Source organism: Solea senegalensis, linkage group LG7 (assembly GCF_019176455.1).
Source record: "Solea senegalensis isolate Sse05_10M linkage group LG7, IFAPA_SoseM_1, whole genome shotgun sequence".
Taxonomy (NCBI): domain Eukaryota; kingdom Metazoa; phylum Chordata; class Actinopteri; order Pleuronectiformes; family Soleidae; genus Solea; species Solea senegalensis.
In genome coordinates this window covers 23290768-23311091 of record NC_058027.1, presented here as the reverse complement: position 1 = coordinate 23311091, position 20324 = coordinate 23290768, and the positions used below count along the sequence as shown (strand labels likewise).

Genomic DNA, 20324 nt, shown 5'->3' with positions numbered 1-20324 from the left:
TAAAGAACAAAAAGGCTCTAAATAGGATAATAAAAAAAAAAAAATCCCTGATAAATGATTCACTTACCTTAACTAATAAAGGTGTTCCATAATCCTCAGGAGCTGGAACCCAATGCTTGTCACTATCGTAACATTTTGAGCCGCTGGGATGCTTCGCTCCTCTGCTGACCACTTCACCCATGAGAGGTTTGAATCCCATCTTCAAGCTTCGACTCATTTTGTCATAAATTTAAACAACAACAGAGCACAGTCCTACAGCAAACAGCCACAGAGCTTGTCTGGAAGAACCAACGTCTCCACTCAGTCCATCTCCCGGTGACTATTTCTGTGTTTGTGTGTGTCAAAGCCTTTATTGTTGCTTCACAGGGGAGACAAAGACACACATATTCATGGACATTTAGTCACTCACACGCACACACAGAGAAACTGAATTAACAGTAAAATAACACACTCACACACCTTGCTCTCTGAGGAATGCTTACTCTGAGGAAAATGTGAGGGGTATTTGATGTTACTCAAACTAACATGAACTCTAAAAGGGGAAAATAAATGTACAATGGACAGCTTTAGTGGACACGGGACGGAAAAATAAAAGACAACGAGAGTAAAAAATGAACGTGCAGAGGAAAATAAAGTGCTGCATCTTCTGCTTCAGTCACAGTATCTGTGCGGCTGCAGCAGAGTCAGCAGCTCAGCTCCTCAAAGCTGCCGCATCAGTGCAGTTCATGTGTGAAGCTACAGCTACCACTGTAGGTCAGCAGTGTGGGATTACGGTGCTGTGCTGTGTGTGAGTGAGTGACGTAGCATTTATCTGGTAGCATTGATAATCCCTATCAGATTATCAACTGTTTCACTCTTCCCTGCACGTACCCTCCTTCCTCAACTGATTTCCTGCCTTCCTTCCTTCCTTTAATCCCTAAATGTATTTCCTTCACTCTTTCTTTGTTTCTTAATAACTTCCTTAATTTGTACCTGTCTGCCTTCGTCTTCTTCACATCATGTAATCTGTAATGACTGGATTGGCATACATTCACTGCTAATTGCATCTGTTTCAGGTTTTCTCAGATCAGCAGTTTATAATAAATATCTTAGTTGAAAAAATAAACATCACATCCACAAAGACTTGTAATTTAGGTCCAATTCTGAAGAATCTTTAAAGTTTCAGTTAAGATATTTTTCTTCTGTTTCTTCATGTGGTGATACTGCAGGATGGAGCGAACATACTAACAGATTGGATGGGCAACGTTTCAGACAAACAGATTAACCACACTGAATAGCTCAGAAAGGTACAGACAGACAGAGAAAATCTGGATGTTCACCCAAAGACAGACAGACAGACAGACAGCAAGTAGAGAGACAGGACATCACAAGGAAACTGAGTCAGACTGACTGAACAGAACATCAGTTGTTTTTTGGGGGGGCGCAAATATAGTCAGCAGCATTCCTATCCTCCTCCTGTCCTTCATATCGATATCACACACACACAGATTATTTTTGGTGCATCACGTGGACTTGAACAGCAAACATAACCAATCCACTATTCACATCTTAGACCTGCACATCAACCACTACCTCAGAAATGAAGTTCTGCCTCATTAAGACCAGGTTTCGGTCTCCATGAGGACTACTGGTCCTGACAAGGTCAGTGATTATGCAAGAAAAGGTCCTACTGTAAAAAGACAAATACAAGTCATATGTCTCTCTCATTCCAAGGACTGCCACAGACAGAATGCATTCACTGACCTCAAAGCTCAATGTCATACCCCTTACCCTAAGTCTAATTTTAACCCTTAAACCAAAGCACTTGCTAAAAATGTCCTCACAACCTCAAGGCATTTAATTATATCCTTAGTCCTAACCAGAGCCTCAGAAATGAGTAAGAAAATCTGCATTTAAAAACAAAAATGTGTTTAATTACTGCCATTTGAAATTAAGATATAGCACAATAGTTGAATGGAGTGACAGTAGTTTTTGTAAACACACACAGAAGGACAACAACAACAAGATAACAGTAGTGCAGCTACAGTTCCAGCAATTAATCTTTCTAATGGACAAATTATTAATATTTTCTTGAAGCAAGTGTTTTAATTTTGTACATTATCCATCAGTTTGAATTAGATTCTTAAAACATTATTAATAGTGGTCCAAGAAACTCCAGGTAAAGTTTGTAAACTTTGCTGAGAGGTAAAAAAAAGGGAATTTTGGTTGAAAAAATGATGGGGTTTTTTTTCCATGATGTGAAGTTACATCTTCATCTGTCTCACTCCAGCTGTGATGAGGGCGGCGCCCTTCATTCTGCCTTCCTCTGATGGGAGGAAGGTCACCCTACACTGAGGAGACAAAACTCTGACCGTCTCTTGGAGCACTCTCGAGAAACTAGAAACAACACAAGAAGAATTTATGCCTTTTAGAGAGACAAGGCGATGTACACTGACACTGAAACATTTAGCAAAACAAGATATGATTCAAACAACTTACTGTGGATGTAGTTTGTAGAGCTTCCCCTCTACCCCTACAGTGACGTCAAAATGGTCCAGTCCTCGGTTTTCTCTGATTTTATCGATCACGGCTGAGATTCCTGCCCCGCACAGCTGAGCGGCCCGATGTGACACCGCTCCACATACCTAACAATGGAAATCAGTACCCTATAACTATATTATCTATCTATCTATCTATCTATCTATCTATCTATCTATCTATCTATCTATCTATCTATCTATCTATCTATCTATCTATCTATCTATCTATCTATCCTAACAGATTTCTGATGGAAACATCAACAATTTGTAATATAAAAGATGACTTCTTTAAATGTTTGTACTTCACCGTACTTCAATTTTAAACTCACTGGCCTTAAATAAAGTCCATGCTCTTGATGTGTATGTTTACCAGGAAAAAATCCTGAGAACTGACTCCTGACTTGTCTTTTCTCTACAGTACCTCTTTCACGATGATGCTGTCATCACATGTGGAGTCCAGGCCCAGGCGCTGGAGAATAGATCTGACCTGCAGTAGAGCCAGACGGTCACTAGAGGGGGACAAAGACAAAAAAATGATGGTCTACAGTTTGAATACTGTGGATTCCACACACACGCACAGAATCTTGTACAGTGTTCTTGGTGTAAAATGTTCCTTACCGCTCTATTTGTGAGAGATATTTGGTTTGGATGATTCCAGGTGTTTTTAGAGCATCAGTGACACGTCCTCTGAACAGCAAACCTTGCCTGGTTAAATCCAACAACGTGTGACGCACAACTTCACCTAAATACATCCCACTGGTCAGCTTTTCAAACCTGAACACACACACACACACATTATGACATAATTGCATGACCACCTGAGTAAGATTTTTGGACGTGAGGGTTCCTCACCTTTGTTTTTCAGGGTTGACCGAGTTTTGATCCACCTCAACATCGGAAGGAGTGATGATATCATCCAGAGAACCAGCCTCACCCAAACCTCCCCACTCTGTGTTTATACACATCCTCTCGACTTCAGCGACCCCTGTTGTTTTCGCTCCATCTGTGCCACCTTCCTGTTGAGTAGAGACACAAATGAGGGCAATCATTAAATATGAGTGTGATGAGTTCGTTCGTTCGTTCATTCATTCATTCATTTATTTTCCCATTCGTCCTCGGGCTTCACCTCATTTCCATCCCTTTGTTCAGTCTCGATGTTCCTCAGTTCCTCCATGTAACACACATTACTTCCAGCTCCTGTTAAAACAACCACAGTGTTGCTTTTAATAGTATTTTATATTGTAAAATCAGTATGTTCACCGTTACCATTTATGCGTCAGTTTGAGGCTCATTCTTAAAGCACACACCAAGCACATGTCTTCTTTAGTATAGTAGTGTTTCCCAAATGTTTGGATGGGGACGCACTTTATAAAAAAGACAAAACTATTTTGACTCAATTCACAACACACACAAAAAGAGCAAATCGTGATGAAGTATATGCATAACACTATTACTGTGAATCGGTAAACCAGCCATTTTTAAACAAGCGATGTAGGTCAGATAAAAGAATCAAAACTTCATTTCATGCATGTGTTATTTAACGGCTCTTAAGTAAGGCTGGAAAAAAATCAGCAAATGTTACACTATACTATACTATGGTTGGTATATAATAAAGTGCATTTAATTCATGTAATTATGTGCCTTCAGATCAGTCAGTAGCAAAATTCAATCGCAATAACTTGATTTCCACCAGTAGAGGGCAGCCAATATACAAACATTTTACCTCCACCAAGAAGAGAATGTTGTTTTTTTGCTGGTGATAATTTGCTTGTGAATTAAATGAACATTTCTGACAAAGTAGGTCATGGCCCTGTGAATAAATAATATGATTTTCTCACTAAGCATATGGATTTTTTATTTAAATAATGGTAAATCTTGCAGAGTGAATGGCTGTTTGTCTCTATGTTACCCTGTGATGGACTGGTGACCTGTCCAGGGTGTACTCACGCCCTTTGCCCTATGTCAATTGGGACTGGCACGATAAAGTGGTCGAAAATGAATGGCTGGATGGTTATTCTTGCAAACAGTTTGTACTGATGATGTGGAAAAACTGAGGGGCCTTGGCAGAGTTTTGAACCTGAGTGCTATCTTTAATTTCCTATATTCACCACAGAGGTGAATGTTAGTTTCTCTTCAAGGCCACATACCAACAATCAGTCCAACTTCACACTGAGGGTCTTCATAGGCACAGCTCATCATGGTCCCAACTGTGTCGTTGACTAAAGCTGTGATGTCCAACTCAAATTCCTGTGAAGGTTAAAGGTTTTCGGCACATTTGTCACCAAAGGAAATAAACTAGAGTGTGATGTTAATTTAGTTAATGTGCATCAAACTGCTGCATTGTCATTATTAACACAACAAAGGAACAGAGTGTGGCATTATTCCAACATTGCATCCTGCTGTTATTTTTGACTTACCTTGCGTCTCTTAATGGCCTCCTGCAGCATTTTAACAACATCATGTCCTTCACAGTCTGTGGTCTTAAAGCCTTTGGTCCAACACACCAATGTGCCCTGTGCAGCACGTACACAAACTGTTACAACTCCCCTCAGAGTCATTCTACTTCTGTATTTCAAATGTATCCATATGATAATAAAGCAAAACAAGACACATAAGACAGGTCCAGAGAAATGAAAGTGAGGAAAACTGGACATAGAACATAGAAATATGACAGTGTGGTTAAAGGAGTGTGGTCTGAACAGGTCTGTTTCTGGATTTTGTTCATTGAGATTACCCGCTAAAATCCAGATTGTAATTATTCCAATGGTTTTCTCCACTTCTACAGAAAAAGATGTTTCTTTCCAGCAATACAATGTCCTGTTATTTCTAGTCACCACTTCAGAAAGCAGAGATCTCCACAAAGAAGTAGAAAAGATGAAAACTGAAACAATTTTAACCACTTCTGTATGTTTTATATGCTTCAGAACATCCATAGAAGTGGAAATACTGACAACTGTTGACTTATAGTACTTATAATACTGCCTTCAGGACAATTCAGGACAATTTGGTGAAGTTCAGCCCTTTAAATCATGTATTTTCTTCTGTACATCCATCTTGAAAGAAGAGGCCTTTGAACACCTACTACTGTAAAATAAATGAAGTAATTCAAGGGAACCAGGAACCATGTTTTGGCACTTACTGCATCGATGGCCGTCTGTTTGCAGGGGAAAGGAAAGATAAATCCTGCAGGAAGTCCAAGGTTTTTAATCCCCATGTAATCCAGAAAGTCACTGACACACTCTGCAATGTGATCAAACAACTAGAAACAGAGAGAGAGAGGGAGAGAAAAAAGAATAGTTTTTGATGAATTGAAGGTTTGTTTGCCCCATGTCAGCTTAGATTGGCACAGTGACCCTCATGTGGAGGATAAAGCAGTAGAAGATGGATGGTTGGATTAAGGTTTGTTTAACAGGTAATTTCTCTCTCTTATTCATACATGCCGACAGTAAATGTGTGTCTCACCTCCGCTCCAGGTCCCTGCATCATCTCCGGTGGTATAGTGTAGATCTTGTTGTAGAGCTCTGCCTTTTGCAGACCGTTTTTAAAGTTCACCAGCAAAGCTTTGAAGTTGGTTCCTCTCAGATCGAAGGCAAGATATTTGCCATGTTCTTGAAAAAGAAAAAGGGTAACAAAACACATTAGAATCCATTAAAAAAAGAAGTGTGTCCCGTTCTTCTAGGGTAGCAATAATTGGTTTGCAGTCAGTGGGACATAAAGCCAAAAATACAGCATGTTTAAGAAGTATATACTGTATATTTAATTTGGTTCAAACGTGAACTTCAGAGGTGTGTACATGTAATTTCAGGTGGTTCTCTGACCTGTACCATCAGGCGAGTTGTACACAAAGGAAGGAAGCATCTTGAGTTCAGAGCGACCTTCTCTCCTCAATCCAGCCTCCATCCCTGCTCTCATCCTGGCCTTCACCACCTGGAGCTGCTGGTAGCTCAGTCTGAAGAGAGACAGTGTCTCGTCCACCTGGAGGACAAGTAGACACATAGAGTGTACGACAGTCAAATGTACCTGTGTTCATGGACATAAGACAATCAACAAAACACACACTAAGCGTCTGTACCTTCTGCTTCTGTGATGCCAGTCTTTGGGCGACGGCTGTGACCAACGCTGCACCTTTGCTGCTGCCACTGTTTGACAAGATGAATCGGACCCGACACTCGGGAAGTAAGCGCTTCAGCACTTTATGAAGACGTTTCGGATACCTGGAATACAAGAGTCGAATGGTAATTCATTACAACTACTCTCTACTCCATTGGTAGCCTGAAGCAACTACACAAAGTCTGACACATAATGGAGAGATGATTTAGAATCAGTGTGTCACATTTAGTGGGGTTTACTGACAGAAATGAAATATAATACCCTAAGTATGAGCGTAATCGCTGCAAGATAAGAATATTTTTTTAAGTTTTTGTGGAATTGTATGTGTGTTGTGTGTGTATCACTCACTGTGGGTGGGTCTTGTACACGGTTCCATCCACACCAACAGAGACCCGGAATGTCCTCAAATTGCGGTTTCGCTGGATTTGAGTCAAGATGGCAGCCAGACCTGCGGCCACCAGGTTGGATGACCTGAAGGACACGATGGTGCCGACGTGCTGAACGGCAACGCAGTCGTTTTGTGAAGGGGTCAAGTTGAGGCCCATGAGTATGGATCTGGTGTTCTTCAAACCATTTTTGGTCCTGAGAAAGATGGAGATTTATAATATTATGTCACTGGTTGTCTGGAAGAGGTAGAATGACGCAAAGACAAAGAGGACTTACTCCTCCATGGCGGCCACATGTGCGGTGGTTATTTTTCCTTTGGTCTTCAGTGCATCAGACACATGTCCATCAAACAGTAGTCCCAGTCTCGCCATCTTCAACACCACCAGTCTCACCAGCTCGCCCAGATACATCCCACTCACCATCTTCTCAAAGCTGCAATGAGGAGTCAGTGGTTTAGGTTTGATGCGCGACCTTTACATGCAACATTGTCACTATAAAATTCCTCACATCTGTCTCCCGGCGTTGTTGGAGGCTGCATCAACCTCCCTGTCATACTCGGTGATGACATCTTTCAGAGCCCCGTCATCTCCAAACGCTCCCCAGTCAGTGTTCACACACATCCTGCCCTCGTCTCCCTCCACCAAGTCAATGTGACGCAGCTCCTCCATGTAGCACGCGTTGGTGCCTGTGCCTGCACAAAGAAATCCAAACAGGTAAGTGAATTATAATGACTCACTGGTTTCTTTTGACACTACTATTAGTGCTTAGTGCTTACCAACAATGAGTCCCACTTCACAGCGCCTGTCCTCAAAGCCACAGGTCATCATGGTCGCCACAGTGTCATTAACCATCGCCAACACCTCTACGTTCATTCCCTACAGAGAGAGACGCATCATTACAGGATCGTTTGACTTTTGTACCAAAGCTGACTGAAATCCCTGGATATATTTATTTACATCGAGTCATTTTGCAGACGCTGTTATCCAAAGAGACTTACAATGATCAACCTATTAAGGTTAGAATGTAAAAGGAAAGATTTAATAATTAGTCAAAGAAAAAAAGAAGTAACATTACTGAGATACTGGGGTCCAAAAAGCAACAATATGGTTTGTTAAGGCACAGTTAACTTCATCTTTGGCCACCAAATTATAATAACTTCCTCCAAACTCAACATTTGTAAAAAAAAAAAGAAAGGAATTCAGTCTCCAAATAGTTCCTACCCCAGTTCTGTCAATGGCTTCTCTGAGGGCCTGGACCACATCCTTCCCCAGAACGCCTCGAGCACGGACGTTTTTACTCCAACTCAACAACAATCCCTGCAAAGAGAGGAGAGCGGAGGTTTTTATTAAAAGCAAATCTAAAATTAAATTGGAACACACAGCAGGCTGAGGTCACGAAAACACATGAAATGAGTGACAGAACCTGGCTGAGGGAGGACTGCTCACAGGGGAAAGAGAAAGTGAAGGCCAGAGGGTGTTTCTTCTCCAAACTGATGTTCTTCTCCTGCAGGAAGTCCTTTAGAGACTCGGACACGTGGTCGAATAACTACACAGACACATCGTAGAGATACAGCAGTGTTTCCCAAATTGAGACTCACTTTTTAAAAAGTGACAAAACCCATTTCACAATAACACTAGGGCAAATTTGTGGGACTATTTTTTACTGTGTTTTTGTGACACTTTCAGCCACTTCCACGAGATATTTGATACATGAATCACAACTACTTTTTCTAATGCATGTCATTCACATTAAAGGCTGGAGAAAAATTCTGTTAATTTATGTGGTGAGGAATCTCCTATCTGTCCCTTCTCCATGAAGGACTGGTAGATTATTCCCTTTCCTTTTCACAGCCCGTGTTTCCTTGTCACTTTCTTACCTCTGATCCTTTCCCCTCAAGTAGCCCCTTAGGTATGGGGTAAGTCTTCTCCTCCATCTCTACTTCTCCTCTCCTAATCCCCATTTCCTCTCGCACTTTAACGTGAAGAACCTTAAACACGGAGCCCCCAAAATCCAGAGTCAGAAACTGACCCTTTTCTGCAGAAGAGGAGGACAGAGACAGAGAAAATGACAGAGAAAATGTATCTTCTGCATTGTACTGTACTACAGTACTGTATATGTGTACTACATGGACAAAAGTATTGAATTCAGCTTTTGGTCTAGGCCTCTTGTCTCCAGTGAAGGACAATCTTAATACTTTAGCATACCAAGAGCCTTTTCTATTCCAACATGATTGTGCTCCAGTTCACAAAGCAAGGACTATTAAGACATTGACTTTGAGTTTGCTGTAGAAGAACTTGACTGGCCCACTCAGAGCCATTGAGCACCTTTGAAATGAACTGGAACAGAGATTGTGAGCCAGGTCTTGTCCAACATCAGTGTCTGACCTCATAAATGCTTTACGGAATAAATGGACACAAATTCACATAGAAACACTGAGAAATGTTACTGTTACTTTTGTCCATATAATGTATGTGGGATATGAAAATAGTTTCTCTATTTAAAAATAAGATCATTCATATGTGTAACCTGATCCGTCAGGAGTGGAGCGGACATGTGTTGGCAGCATCTTCACCGTGGCAGCAGCGCTGCTTTGTGCCGAAAGACCCTTCTTCATTTCGGACAGGAAGCGGGCCGAGATGTCCCTTAGTTGGTCGTCATGGAGACGCATGGCATGCAGAAATCTGTCCACCTGGAAAAACAAATGAATAAGTGAGACGGAGCAAAGACACATCAGGTTTACAAATAATGGCACATTATTTCTGTTCATAAAGACCAAACAGAGGTAGAATAATAGCAACAACAAAATCACCTAAAGTTGCACATCTTGTAGCTTAAAGGATATTTATTTATTATTTTAAAAGGAAAATTATTCAAATTCATTTTCCTTCCACTTTTGGTTTATCCCAACGTCCAAGTCTTCAATCTTTCCCATTTGCATATGGCTCTTATATATGTAGCATTACAGAGTGCATAACTTTATAGCTATTACCAGTTCATTTCAATCAAGGAAAATAATTGAGAAGTAAATAAATAAAAAAATAAACCTCCTACATTCAGCCCCACTCTCTATGCTCAGCCAAATTATCATTGACGTCATGTCCCTGTCCTTCGTGGCGTACGTGGATCACAGCTGCCTGTCACTGTGTTTGTGTCAGCGTGCAGCATTGCTGATAGAAGGAGTGTCAATATTTTGTGCCTGTGTGTGTCTGTGTGTTGCACGACAGGACGACAGGAGTGAGACACGATCATGAAAGTGTGTTAATCATTTTCCAGGCAAAGACAAAGGGTGACACAGTTAACTTCAGATTACAGGACCTTGATCATGTTAGCACTGAACTATCTTTATTTTATGAAGGTGATTGTGTTCACATTTTGCACAGACTCTGCAAATTAAGCCCAGTTACCACCGCTAAATAACGAAGAGGAGAGTGATTTCATACTCACGCAGAATTAGTGCAGTTCAGATTTTAAATCTCCACTGAAAACCCACTTCTTCTCGGGCGTTCCCTGAGCATTTAATGTTTTATATTTTTATTGCTCTTGTTTTGTTTGCTTTACTGTTTTTTATATTGTTTTTATTGTTTTAATTTTCTAGTTTACATTGTTTTATATCTTGTCGTATTTATGTGATGGACAGCCCATTTTTTTCAATGTACTATAGAAATAAACAGAAAAACCAAAGTGAAACATGGTGTATCACAAAACTGCAGAATCGGTCTAATCCAGATTATTGAAGCAGAAGGTATACTTTAAAAATAATGACTATTGAGTTCAATACTGTAGAACCAGTCTTACCTTCTTGGTGGGGTCCTCCTGGAGTTTGGAGAACAGGAAGGAAACGAGATGAACAGCCAACATCTTGTTGGGGAAAAAACACCAACATTAAAAAAAACTGCTTCAAGCTGGTTTGTTAACCAGTATGTCGGTTTTTATGTTTCGTGCACAACACAGTGCATATAACTTAAAGAAACAAAGTGTCCAGTTTGTGCAGATGTTCACATTCACAGAACGATCCCATGTCACTCTCAATCTGATTATTTTGTTGTTCAGCTCTGACTGACTGAGTCCACAGAGCAGAGACCAGCCTCTGTACTTAATGATTAACAAGTCAAATCCCCCGTTTACAATCACCTCCTCCTTACAGCCCGACTGCGTCTTATTTTTCTGTCCCTACAAAGACCCTTGTAAGCTGTACTCACCCCTTACTTGTTTTTCAGTTATCATATTTTAGATATTGAATAATATCACTTCTGTTGGTTCATTGTTTCTTTACAGTATACTTTGGTTACAATTGGTCCATATGGTTTAAGATCAAGATCAGTCAATAGCGCCATCATATAAAGGCTGGAGGGAAGGTAATAAGGAAGGAAGGAAGTACCATGTTATACACTATGAAGGGCTCGATATGTGATAAAGTTATGGCTAATTTCCATTATTGGGATGACCCTAAAGAGGTGATTTGAAGGTGATCGAGCTCACAAACACACTTGTTACTCAGTTTCCCTGAATTAAAAAAAAACAACGTTATTGTTCTTTAAACGACACATTAAATGCTATGTCTGTTTATGTCACATAAATAAAGATGGTTAAAAGAACAAGTTTTTTTCATTAACTAATGTCATGAACTTTAATATACAAACAAGAAAAATATAGCATCTCATCCGTATATAGACACACAGTCCATTATTTTTCAAAATGTTTACTGTGAGTTCACAGAGAATGGAAATGATTGGAGAATAGTTTTGACTAAATGCTTCATATTGACCCAAATGCACATGATCTACGGTCTGAGCTTATGCAGCTACTTCTGCTGCACAAACCCATGAAATCAGATGATTCCACAACTGCATTATTCACACTTTCCTGCATTTTTCACAGTGTAACATAGGACTGTGGTAAATCTGACATAGGTCATGCCATCTACCTCAAGGATTCCAAGACAAATGGATGTATTTCTTTTGTGTTAATATTCGAGATCATTGGGGGATAAGGGAGAATTCATCAGCAGACACCTGGTCCTGGACCAGGAAAGTGAACAACAAACGATTCCCATCAATAGTTCGTTTTACTCACTCACTCATCTTCAACCTCTTTATCCTCTACATGAGGGTCGCGGGGGATGCTGGTGCCAATCCCAGCTGACAGGGGTACAGCCAGTCCTTCACAGGGTCACATAGAGATAAACAACCACCCCTCGCACAGTCACACCTACGGTCAATTTTCCAATTTGCATAATCCCCAAATCTGCATGTTTCTGGGGCTGTGGGAGGAAACGTTTAGTTTTAGCCTGATAAAAATGAAGTGGAATGCAGATGGACATAAAGAGAAGTGTTGTTGTTGTTGTTTTGCAGCACAAGCTAAAAGCTTTTTATGGCCCAGGAAAGTTCCCAGACTTGCTTAAAATCACTATTTCACACAATCAGATATCATCCAAGGCTTGTATTGGTTATTGATCACCACAGGAACATGTGAGAGTTTGTCCAACCAACAACGCGGCTTCATTTTTTCTTCTTTTTGCTTTTCCCCTTGTTGTTATTGTAATGTTGTTCTGTGCCGTGCGCATGCCGAGTGGTGTCATCCTGTTTTTGATCTTTGGACCACTCCCTCTGCAGCTGCCGCAGCAAATCTGGGGTCAACAGCCCGTCTCTCACCAGACGACCAGCGAGAGAGCTGTTCATCATCTCACCTTTCTGTCCACTCTGACCTCTCTGTCCACTCTGACCTCTGCTGCTGATCAAATCGGAACTGCCAGCCTTTCCACTTTTAACAGTGGCTTGGCCAGGAACGGCCGTGTCAGTGGCCCTGATGAGACGAGTGATGTTTCGGACGCCCTGTTGGATGATGTCATCAAGTTCCTGCTGGATTTGTCGAACCAAGGCGGTTTCTGGAAACATGTCCATGAAACGGTAGCTGCAGAAAAAACAATAGTAGTTAGAGCGGCGGGCGGTCTTTCACAGAGATGCAAATGGTAAAACACCTTGAAGTAAAACCGATTTTTAGGAAGTTCCACTTTTCTACTGTCCAGATTCACAACTCTTGTTTGGCTGTTTGAAGTCATCACATGAAGCTACCTTTCTTATTTATCAGCCTATTCTTCCTCCCCTCACCTCTGACTGTGTTATAAATATACATTGAGATCCACCGCTGTGATTGGCTTGTCTAAGTGTCGTCATGTTGTGATTTAAAGTGCATCTTTTTAGTCTGAATTTCCTGAACCTTTGGTGGTGTCAAGCCTAGAAAAGCTGTGCAGTCAAAATGTGGAAATTCACAATGTCTGGACAGGACACCATTTAATGACATGTGGTGTAGAGAATGAGGATTATGACAGCTCTTGATGCCTCCCATGTTGAATGTTTTCTCAAGTCTACACACATTAATTTTCTCCAGACTAAAATGCAAAAGTAAATGAATCAACTAAGTTTGTGAAGCCGGTGTGACCTTGACTTTGAGTCAGCCAAGCTTAAACGCTTTTACTTTCAAGTCTGTTTGTTTATTTAAGAGGAAATAAACAAAAAAAAAAAAACCTTCAAGACGGAGACAGATATTCTGTAGCATCACGTTGACTAACTAAGTCTGCTCACTTCATCTGTTTGTGCAGAAAAGTGGACGTTTGTATAAAATTCAACATGATAACCTGGAGGTGGATTTAATCAGTTCACGCTTGCGTCCAAGTGAACATTTGTACCATATTTGAAAGAAAATATCAGCATTGCAGGTATTCTTGATATACTGTGGTCATGAAAATGGAAAAGGATGGACAAACATTAAGCATCGGTGCACTCTTGCCAGTGGAACCACCCAACTATTACCTTAACCAGAGGTAAAGGTCCAACACGTCATGAACAGCTTCCAGGTGAACCAGGTCTTTGATGTTTTTGGGTTCAGCCAGAGGCCAGCTGATATGGCGACAGATCCAGTCAAAAGTCAGCGGCTCGTCGCGACTGAACTGACGTGCAAACTGACCGAGAAACAAAAGAATAAAGCTGTAAGTGGTGGGCACTTTATAACACCTAGAGCAACACTGACTGGACAATGGTAAACTAATGCAGTTGTGAGAAAAAAAGATCATTTAGAATGTATAAAAATCATAATTTATATCATGCACATCTTAAAAACACTATACAAACAGAGATAGGTTTTCAATGTGCATGTTCACAACCCTGAATGTCAAAGGTGTCTTAGTGAGGATAATTTTATCTTAAGTTAATCTCATTTTATATGTGATATAACCATAAAGTAAGATATTGTTTTTTTTAATCCCTTACCCTTATTTTACAACAGTGATTCGGTTTTTTGTCATCTCATAAACTGAAGTAATTAAGGAAAGTAGTGTGTCCCAATCATAACAACAGATCCAATGTTCTCTTTGCTTTCATTAACCCCAATGAACCTTACTTCCTTTAATCCCGCAAGCTTCCTTCCCTTGTTCACTTCTACTCCTCCTTACCTTGAGGAAGGAGGTGCAAACAAAAGTTTGTTTCTTGTTGATGGGAGCGGTGCAGAAGACGTAGCGTGACCTCAGGTTGAGTGGGATGTGCTGAATCATGTCAGCCAGAAACTTGAAGTCGTCAATGTTGCAGACGAAATAGAGACCGTCCACTTGAGACAGGCTGACAAATATGTCCTGAAGAGAAAAGACACAAAGAGAAGAGTCACAGAGTTTTTCTGGATGAGAAGATGGAAGAAGAATTATTAGTGTGACCCTCCCTCACGGGTCTGTACCTGCAACTCAATGGAAAGTTACTAATGTTGCATTAAAAGATCAATAGATTTGTCACTTGGTACTTTTGAGGGTGTATGAAAAGATGACCGTACTCACAACAAGATTGGAGAGTGTAGCATCAGGCAGATGATACGCAAACATCTCTAGCTGTTCTGCTGTGGGATGAAGACCGGCAGTCTGAGAGAAAAGAGGAGAGATAAAAACCTGTGAGTGTGTGTGTGTTTGTGTGCGTGTATTTGTTAGTTATTTTGGACATTTTCATGCAAACACATTGACCTGGTCAGGACGAATAGTCCTCACAGGGACCAAAACCTCATCCTAATGATTTTCGAGGAACTGATTAAGTGTGTCTGTGTGTGTGCGCGCATCACCTGTATGGGGTCAACAGAGTGGCTGAGGATTTCCTTCAAGACAAGCAGATCATCTCTGTACATGGTGGTAACTTCTCCTTCTTTAAACTTGGATGAGAACCTGCAACAGCAAACATGTTACATTAAAAAAACTTGATGTAACACTTTTACGATGAAAACAGATTTTTCATGACTTCAATGCCTTCTTAACTGACCTCAGTTCAACGTTACACTCACCAAACTTAAATAGTGCAAGAACAGAAGTTTAGGTGCAGAAAAGGAATTAAATTCTGCCTATTACACGTCAGTGACCGTCATATTGTGAAGCTGTCATTTCAAAAGGTCCAGGGTGAAAGAATTAGTGACATCTTATGGTGAGACTGTAGATTGGAGCAAATGGAGGACTCCTCCACTCACGACCTCCATTTCCCAAGCAGATCAGGGAACTACGGTGGCCTTCTTTATGGTCTGTGTGGGAGGCTTCTGCTTCAAATTACAAAACTTAAACTCTGGCTGGTTTGTCCATTCTCACTGCTGTAGAAACATAGTGGCACAAGATGGTGGCCTTGCCTAACGTATATATTTTAAGAGATTATACACTTACACAAACACACTTATGGGTAGTATGTTCAGTTCCTGCTAATAAATCCTCCGAAAATGACACACTGGACCTTTGAAACACAAAAAACTCAGCAGAGTGGATGTAAGCAGAAACGTGACTGACCTCCCAGCTCGACCAGCTATCTGCAGAGCCTGTGACGTGCTGATGGTCTCCATCTGCTTCTCCCCTTTCTCATTAATACTGGGCTTCACCAGACTGTTGAAGATTATTCGTTTTATACTCCTAGAGGGAAAAGTGGAAGACACACAGAGAGATGGTCAGATGTAGACTGAGCCGAGTTGAATGACCATTGAAAGAGTATAGAATGTTACATTTGGAAAAAAAAGATTAACTTTAGAAGAGACCCAGTTATTATTACAATGTGTATGATGGTACTTACAGGTTGAGGCCCATTCCAATGGCATCTGTAGCAACCAGGATCTTACAGGGGTCATCAGGGTCATTGAACTTCTTGGCCTGAGACAGTTTTGTGCCTGTTGACACGTTAATTCTCTGTTAATCAGTGATCAGCAGAGTCAGATGCTCACTTACTAATTATCTGATTTTATTGGTATTTCTAGTAGTATTTTTTATTTTATTAGTATTTCAATTCCTTTGAATTAAACTCCTCAAAATTTTCAATACATATCATATTTATTTTTCAATATTAAAAAAACTCCCGGTTTACAATAATCAACTAATAATATGATGTATATTCAACATGCACTAATTCAACAGACCATAAATTTACGTCCGTAAATGTTATGTATTGACAGTTGGTGTTGGCTGAATGTTGGTTATATTTTAGCTAAAATCCATTGCTTTTCCTTGGCATCACATACATTTTGGGATGTGAATTTGGTCTTCCAAATTAGAGCACAATGAAAATAGTGTAAATAATTTTAATACAATAAACCTTGAATTTTTTAGGCACCGTTTCTAACCACCTTATGTGGAGCAAACCTTTCACTCAATCACTCACTCACCTGGAGGTAAGCTCCCATAAATCACAGCACACTCCAGTCCTCTGGCCTCAATCTGTCTACTTATGGAGTAAATGTCATTTTTGCTGAAGCAGACAATGCAATCTCCTGGTCTCAGGTTGTCCAGCGACTCCACGGCCTGATCCAAGATTGAGAACGGAGTTAAACGCTGGTAGGTGTGCACCTTTACAGGAAAGAATGGACAAAGAGAGTTGAGAGGATGTTCATATTTGAGGCCAAAAGAGCAAAAAGTGCTGGACAAGAGCCTCACCTCCACCTCCTCTCCAGTGGTGAACATCAGCTCTTTGACAAAGTCTATAGCTGCAGGTTCTCCACATATGTGGATCTCCTCTGCACAGAGACCTACACAAACACACAGAAAAAAAGTTCAGTTCAATTGAACAAGGACATATGACAACACTGACACACAGTACAACTAAACTGGACCCTTACAATCCCAATCAAATTTCAATGTCAATAAAGTACAATCAAATATTGTGCAAAGCGATAGCGTTGGACATGGTTACTATACTATAATTAGAGCAGAGAATTTCCCATCAAACAACCTTTCATTCACAGATATTTACAGAGCATTACAAACCCAGTAGCGCTCTTGTCCAGGCCCAGCCTCGTGCAGGGTCTCTGATCATCTGAATCTCGTCAATTACAGCCACTTCGTCTGAAGGAGGAAATAAAAGCAATCCTGTGGTTAATATCTTGGGCGATGTTCAAAATAATAATAACAATAATAATAAAAAAAGCTACATACTGACACCCCGTGTTATGTTTACTCACAAGGTGTGTTGACACTGCACATCTCAATGGTGCAGGCCACATGATCAGAGGCTCGACCCTCCACATTAACAAACGTCCTCTCCTCTCCTGTGACCAAGTCACATGGCACACCCTGGGAAGTACAAACGCATACACACATTAGATACAAACATTACAAGAAGAGAACAACAGAGTGCTCTATAACGTTGTAGTGCCACTCTGATTTATTGCAATTCTAGAAAGAATTGTAATTCAATACTATCAATAACTTTGATTTTTCTTTTCCTCCTTTATCCAAATTTGAACGATGACTGAACTGAAATTGAACATTTCAGAATTGACTGTAATATGTCCTTTTAGTAAATGACAAATCACTGCAGCCCAAGATGGAAAACTGACTGAAGAACCAGAGATTTTAACTTTTTAATTATACTTCCTCTGACCAGAACCTGATGCAGACACTCAGGTGTTACTTGAGGTTACAAATTCCCAGCAGCTCTTTCCTTCAACATTCTTTGTACAATATAATAACTATCCTCCTCTGCACATGACCAAACCATCACAACCTTGATTCTCTTACTTTATCTCCAAACCGCTCAACCTGAGCTGTCCCTCGAATATGCTCATTCTAATCCTGTCCCTCCTGGTCACTCCCAACAAAAAATCTCAGTATATTCAGTTCTGCCACCTCAAACTCCCCCTCCGGTCTTTTAGACAGTGCCACTTTCTCCAAGCCATTGCTTTGGATGGTTGACCCCATGCAACAGTGTCTATAACGTGTAAAAGATCATGATCAGATGATACTCACAGCATTATTGCTCTTCTCAAAGATCTCATGAGCCAGCAGTTTCAGTGGACCACAGTAGACTCCAGATTTAGCAGCCAGGTAGCGCTGGATAGCATGATAGGTTTTACCACTGTTTGTGGGACCAGCGTGAAAAATCACTTTCCTCTCAATGACACGGGCCTCAGGATACCTAATAAACAAAACAGGGAAATGTGGAGACAGGATAGAGTGTGAAACACAAGCAGCAGTGAGGAGATCTGGAATGAGATATACAGGCAGCACCAATATTCCTGGCTCTGGAGTAATTATACAAACCAGTTGGCAGGGACTCTGAGGTCAGAGATCTTTCTCAGGTCATCCATGCAGTCCAGCATGGGAAAGATTTGCTTGGCATGGCGCATAAAGTATGGGTAGATGTCATCTATGTGACCTAAATAGCAGCAGAAAAGAACAGTGGTTTGTTGAAATAGAAGTTGCTTTTTGTACATCGACATAGAGGTAAGAGATTATCTAATTTGAGACCCATTTTATCGAGGCTGGGGAAGCAAAATTCATGCAGGCAAAGTATGAGAACCTCTGATGTAAAAAATGAGAAACCTGCGCCGCAGCAGATGTCACTGAGGATGATGTGCAGATCAGCAGGGAGTCCTGTCACTTCCAAGGCATATTTCCTGAAACTGATGAAGGCCTGGTGGAAGAGGCGAGCTGTGTATACACACAAAATCATACTATTCCATTTTATAGCCAACTTGTTTCCATGGCTGCAGCTTTAAGTACAAGCTAAGACCTAAATTTGTGACTACAAACCATAACAATGCAGTGAAAACAATGAAATGATCAGCAGCTGCTGTGACAGTTTGTTTGTTTACACACCATCCAGACCATGATCTGATGCCAGCTTCTGCATCTCCTTCCTCTTGTAAAAGCGGTTCAAAATTTTCAGTAGTTCATCTGAATGAACGAGGCACAGAAAAAATACAATTAACAATTCAAAGTAAGTATTTTTTTTGTAAATGATACAACACAAGCTTAAAACACACATGAATATACACTAAGTGTATCTGATAGACTGTACAGGGGAGTTGAATCTTACTGCAATGTCTCTCATTGTATCTATCTGACCAATACGACCAGTATTAGGATTCGTAAAATTAGCTGAGCCAACAATTTAAGGGAAGATTGCAGAATATAAAATAAAACAAATAAAACGTTTAGTTCTTTTACAACCAAAACTAGAACGAGAAACAATCTATATTTACCACAATGTGTATATAGTATATCGAGAAGACCATTTATTTTAGACATAATTGCAACCGTTCTGTTGTTTGAAAGTGAATGTTCTGACCTTTGTTGAGTTGCTGTGTCAGTTCTGCTCCCACACTACCATCTACTGCGAGGTCTGTTTTTAGAGACACGGGGACAAACAGAGACGTGTCCGGGGCTTTGGGAGGAGAATGGTCGGATGAGACATTTCTGCTACAAACCACCACAGAACCAGTCCGATGTTGTCCTCGCAACAAACCAGAGCCAGCAGGCACATGACAGCTTCCACCAGCAGCCCCGATGCAAGCGGTGCGGTGGTGAAAGTGGCGCTGAAGCCGGGAAAACAGAGTTAAACACCGATTTACAGACATGGTTGAAACGCCAGTGTTGGCCCCGTCTGTCGGTTACGACCAAACCCGCCCTAGTGTCACTCCATACCGCTCCACAAAACAAAAATGTACGGATTATTACAACTTCAGCTAAGGAGGTCAACCATGAATGTGTCTTCCTGCTAACACAACGTGGAAAAGGACCAGCAGTCGCCGTGTAGCTGCCCGTAAATATGCCTGTCATAAATTCAAACAGAAAATGACGTGCTTTCAAAATATAACCAGAAAATAGCACTTCCAGGATTCATTAAAAGTGAGCTCTTGATAGGGGGTCGTGTCTTGAGGTAAGAAGCAATTACACCATGATGCGACATATCGATTACAAGTATTTCTAAACAGGGAAAATCAAAGACATCTCAATAGCTTAGCGCGAAGATCGTACGGGCGACAAGATGAGTGCTCGTTTAAATATGTCGCTCGTTCAAGCTAGTCTAATGT

General features: G+C 40.8%; 2 protein-coding genes across 2 annotated transcripts; both read right to left on the bottom strand.

The window, feature by feature from the left end:
* Window positions 1-1891: 1891 nt before the first annotated feature.
* On the bottom strand, window positions 1892-11090 carry LOC122771882 (hexokinase HKDC1-like). Its single transcript, XM_044029448.1, has 21 exons — window positions 10812-11090; window positions 9543-9705; window positions 8893-9050; window positions 8439-8561; window positions 8237-8332; window positions 7792-7891; window positions 7524-7707; window positions 7293-7448; window positions 6978-7211; window positions 6592-6733; window positions 6338-6494; window positions 5982-6127; window positions 5659-5778; window positions 4937-5032; window positions 4667-4766; window positions 3646-3716; window positions 3372-3535; window positions 3138-3293; window positions 2941-3028; window positions 2479-2624; window positions 1892-2376 (listed from the first exon to the last, which is right to left on the bottom strand). The coding sequence occupies exons 1-21, from the start codon at window positions 10872-10874 to the stop codon at window positions 2244-2246; spliced, it is 2796 nt and encodes a 931-aa protein (XP_043885383.1). The 5' UTR covers window positions 10875-11090; the 3' UTR covers window positions 1892-2243.
* A 609-nt stretch (window positions 11091-11699) lies between these two features.
* Window positions 11700-20016, bottom strand: supv3l1 (SUV3-like helicase). Its single transcript, XM_044029450.1, has 16 exons — window positions 19580-20016; window positions 19108-19185; window positions 18832-18939; window positions 18550-18664; window positions 18256-18424; window positions 17469-17580; window positions 17275-17352; window positions 16945-17036; window positions 16677-16857; window positions 16091-16184; window positions 15814-15933; window positions 15111-15210; window positions 14836-14916; window positions 14464-14640; window positions 13826-13974; window positions 11700-12926 (listed from the first exon to the last, which is right to left on the bottom strand). Exons 1-16 carry the CDS (start codon window positions 19866-19868, stop codon window positions 12515-12517), a joined length of 2355 nt encoding a protein of 784 aa, XP_043885385.1. The 5' UTR covers window positions 19869-20016; the 3' UTR covers window positions 11700-12514.
* Window positions 20017-20324: the final 308 nt, after the last annotated feature.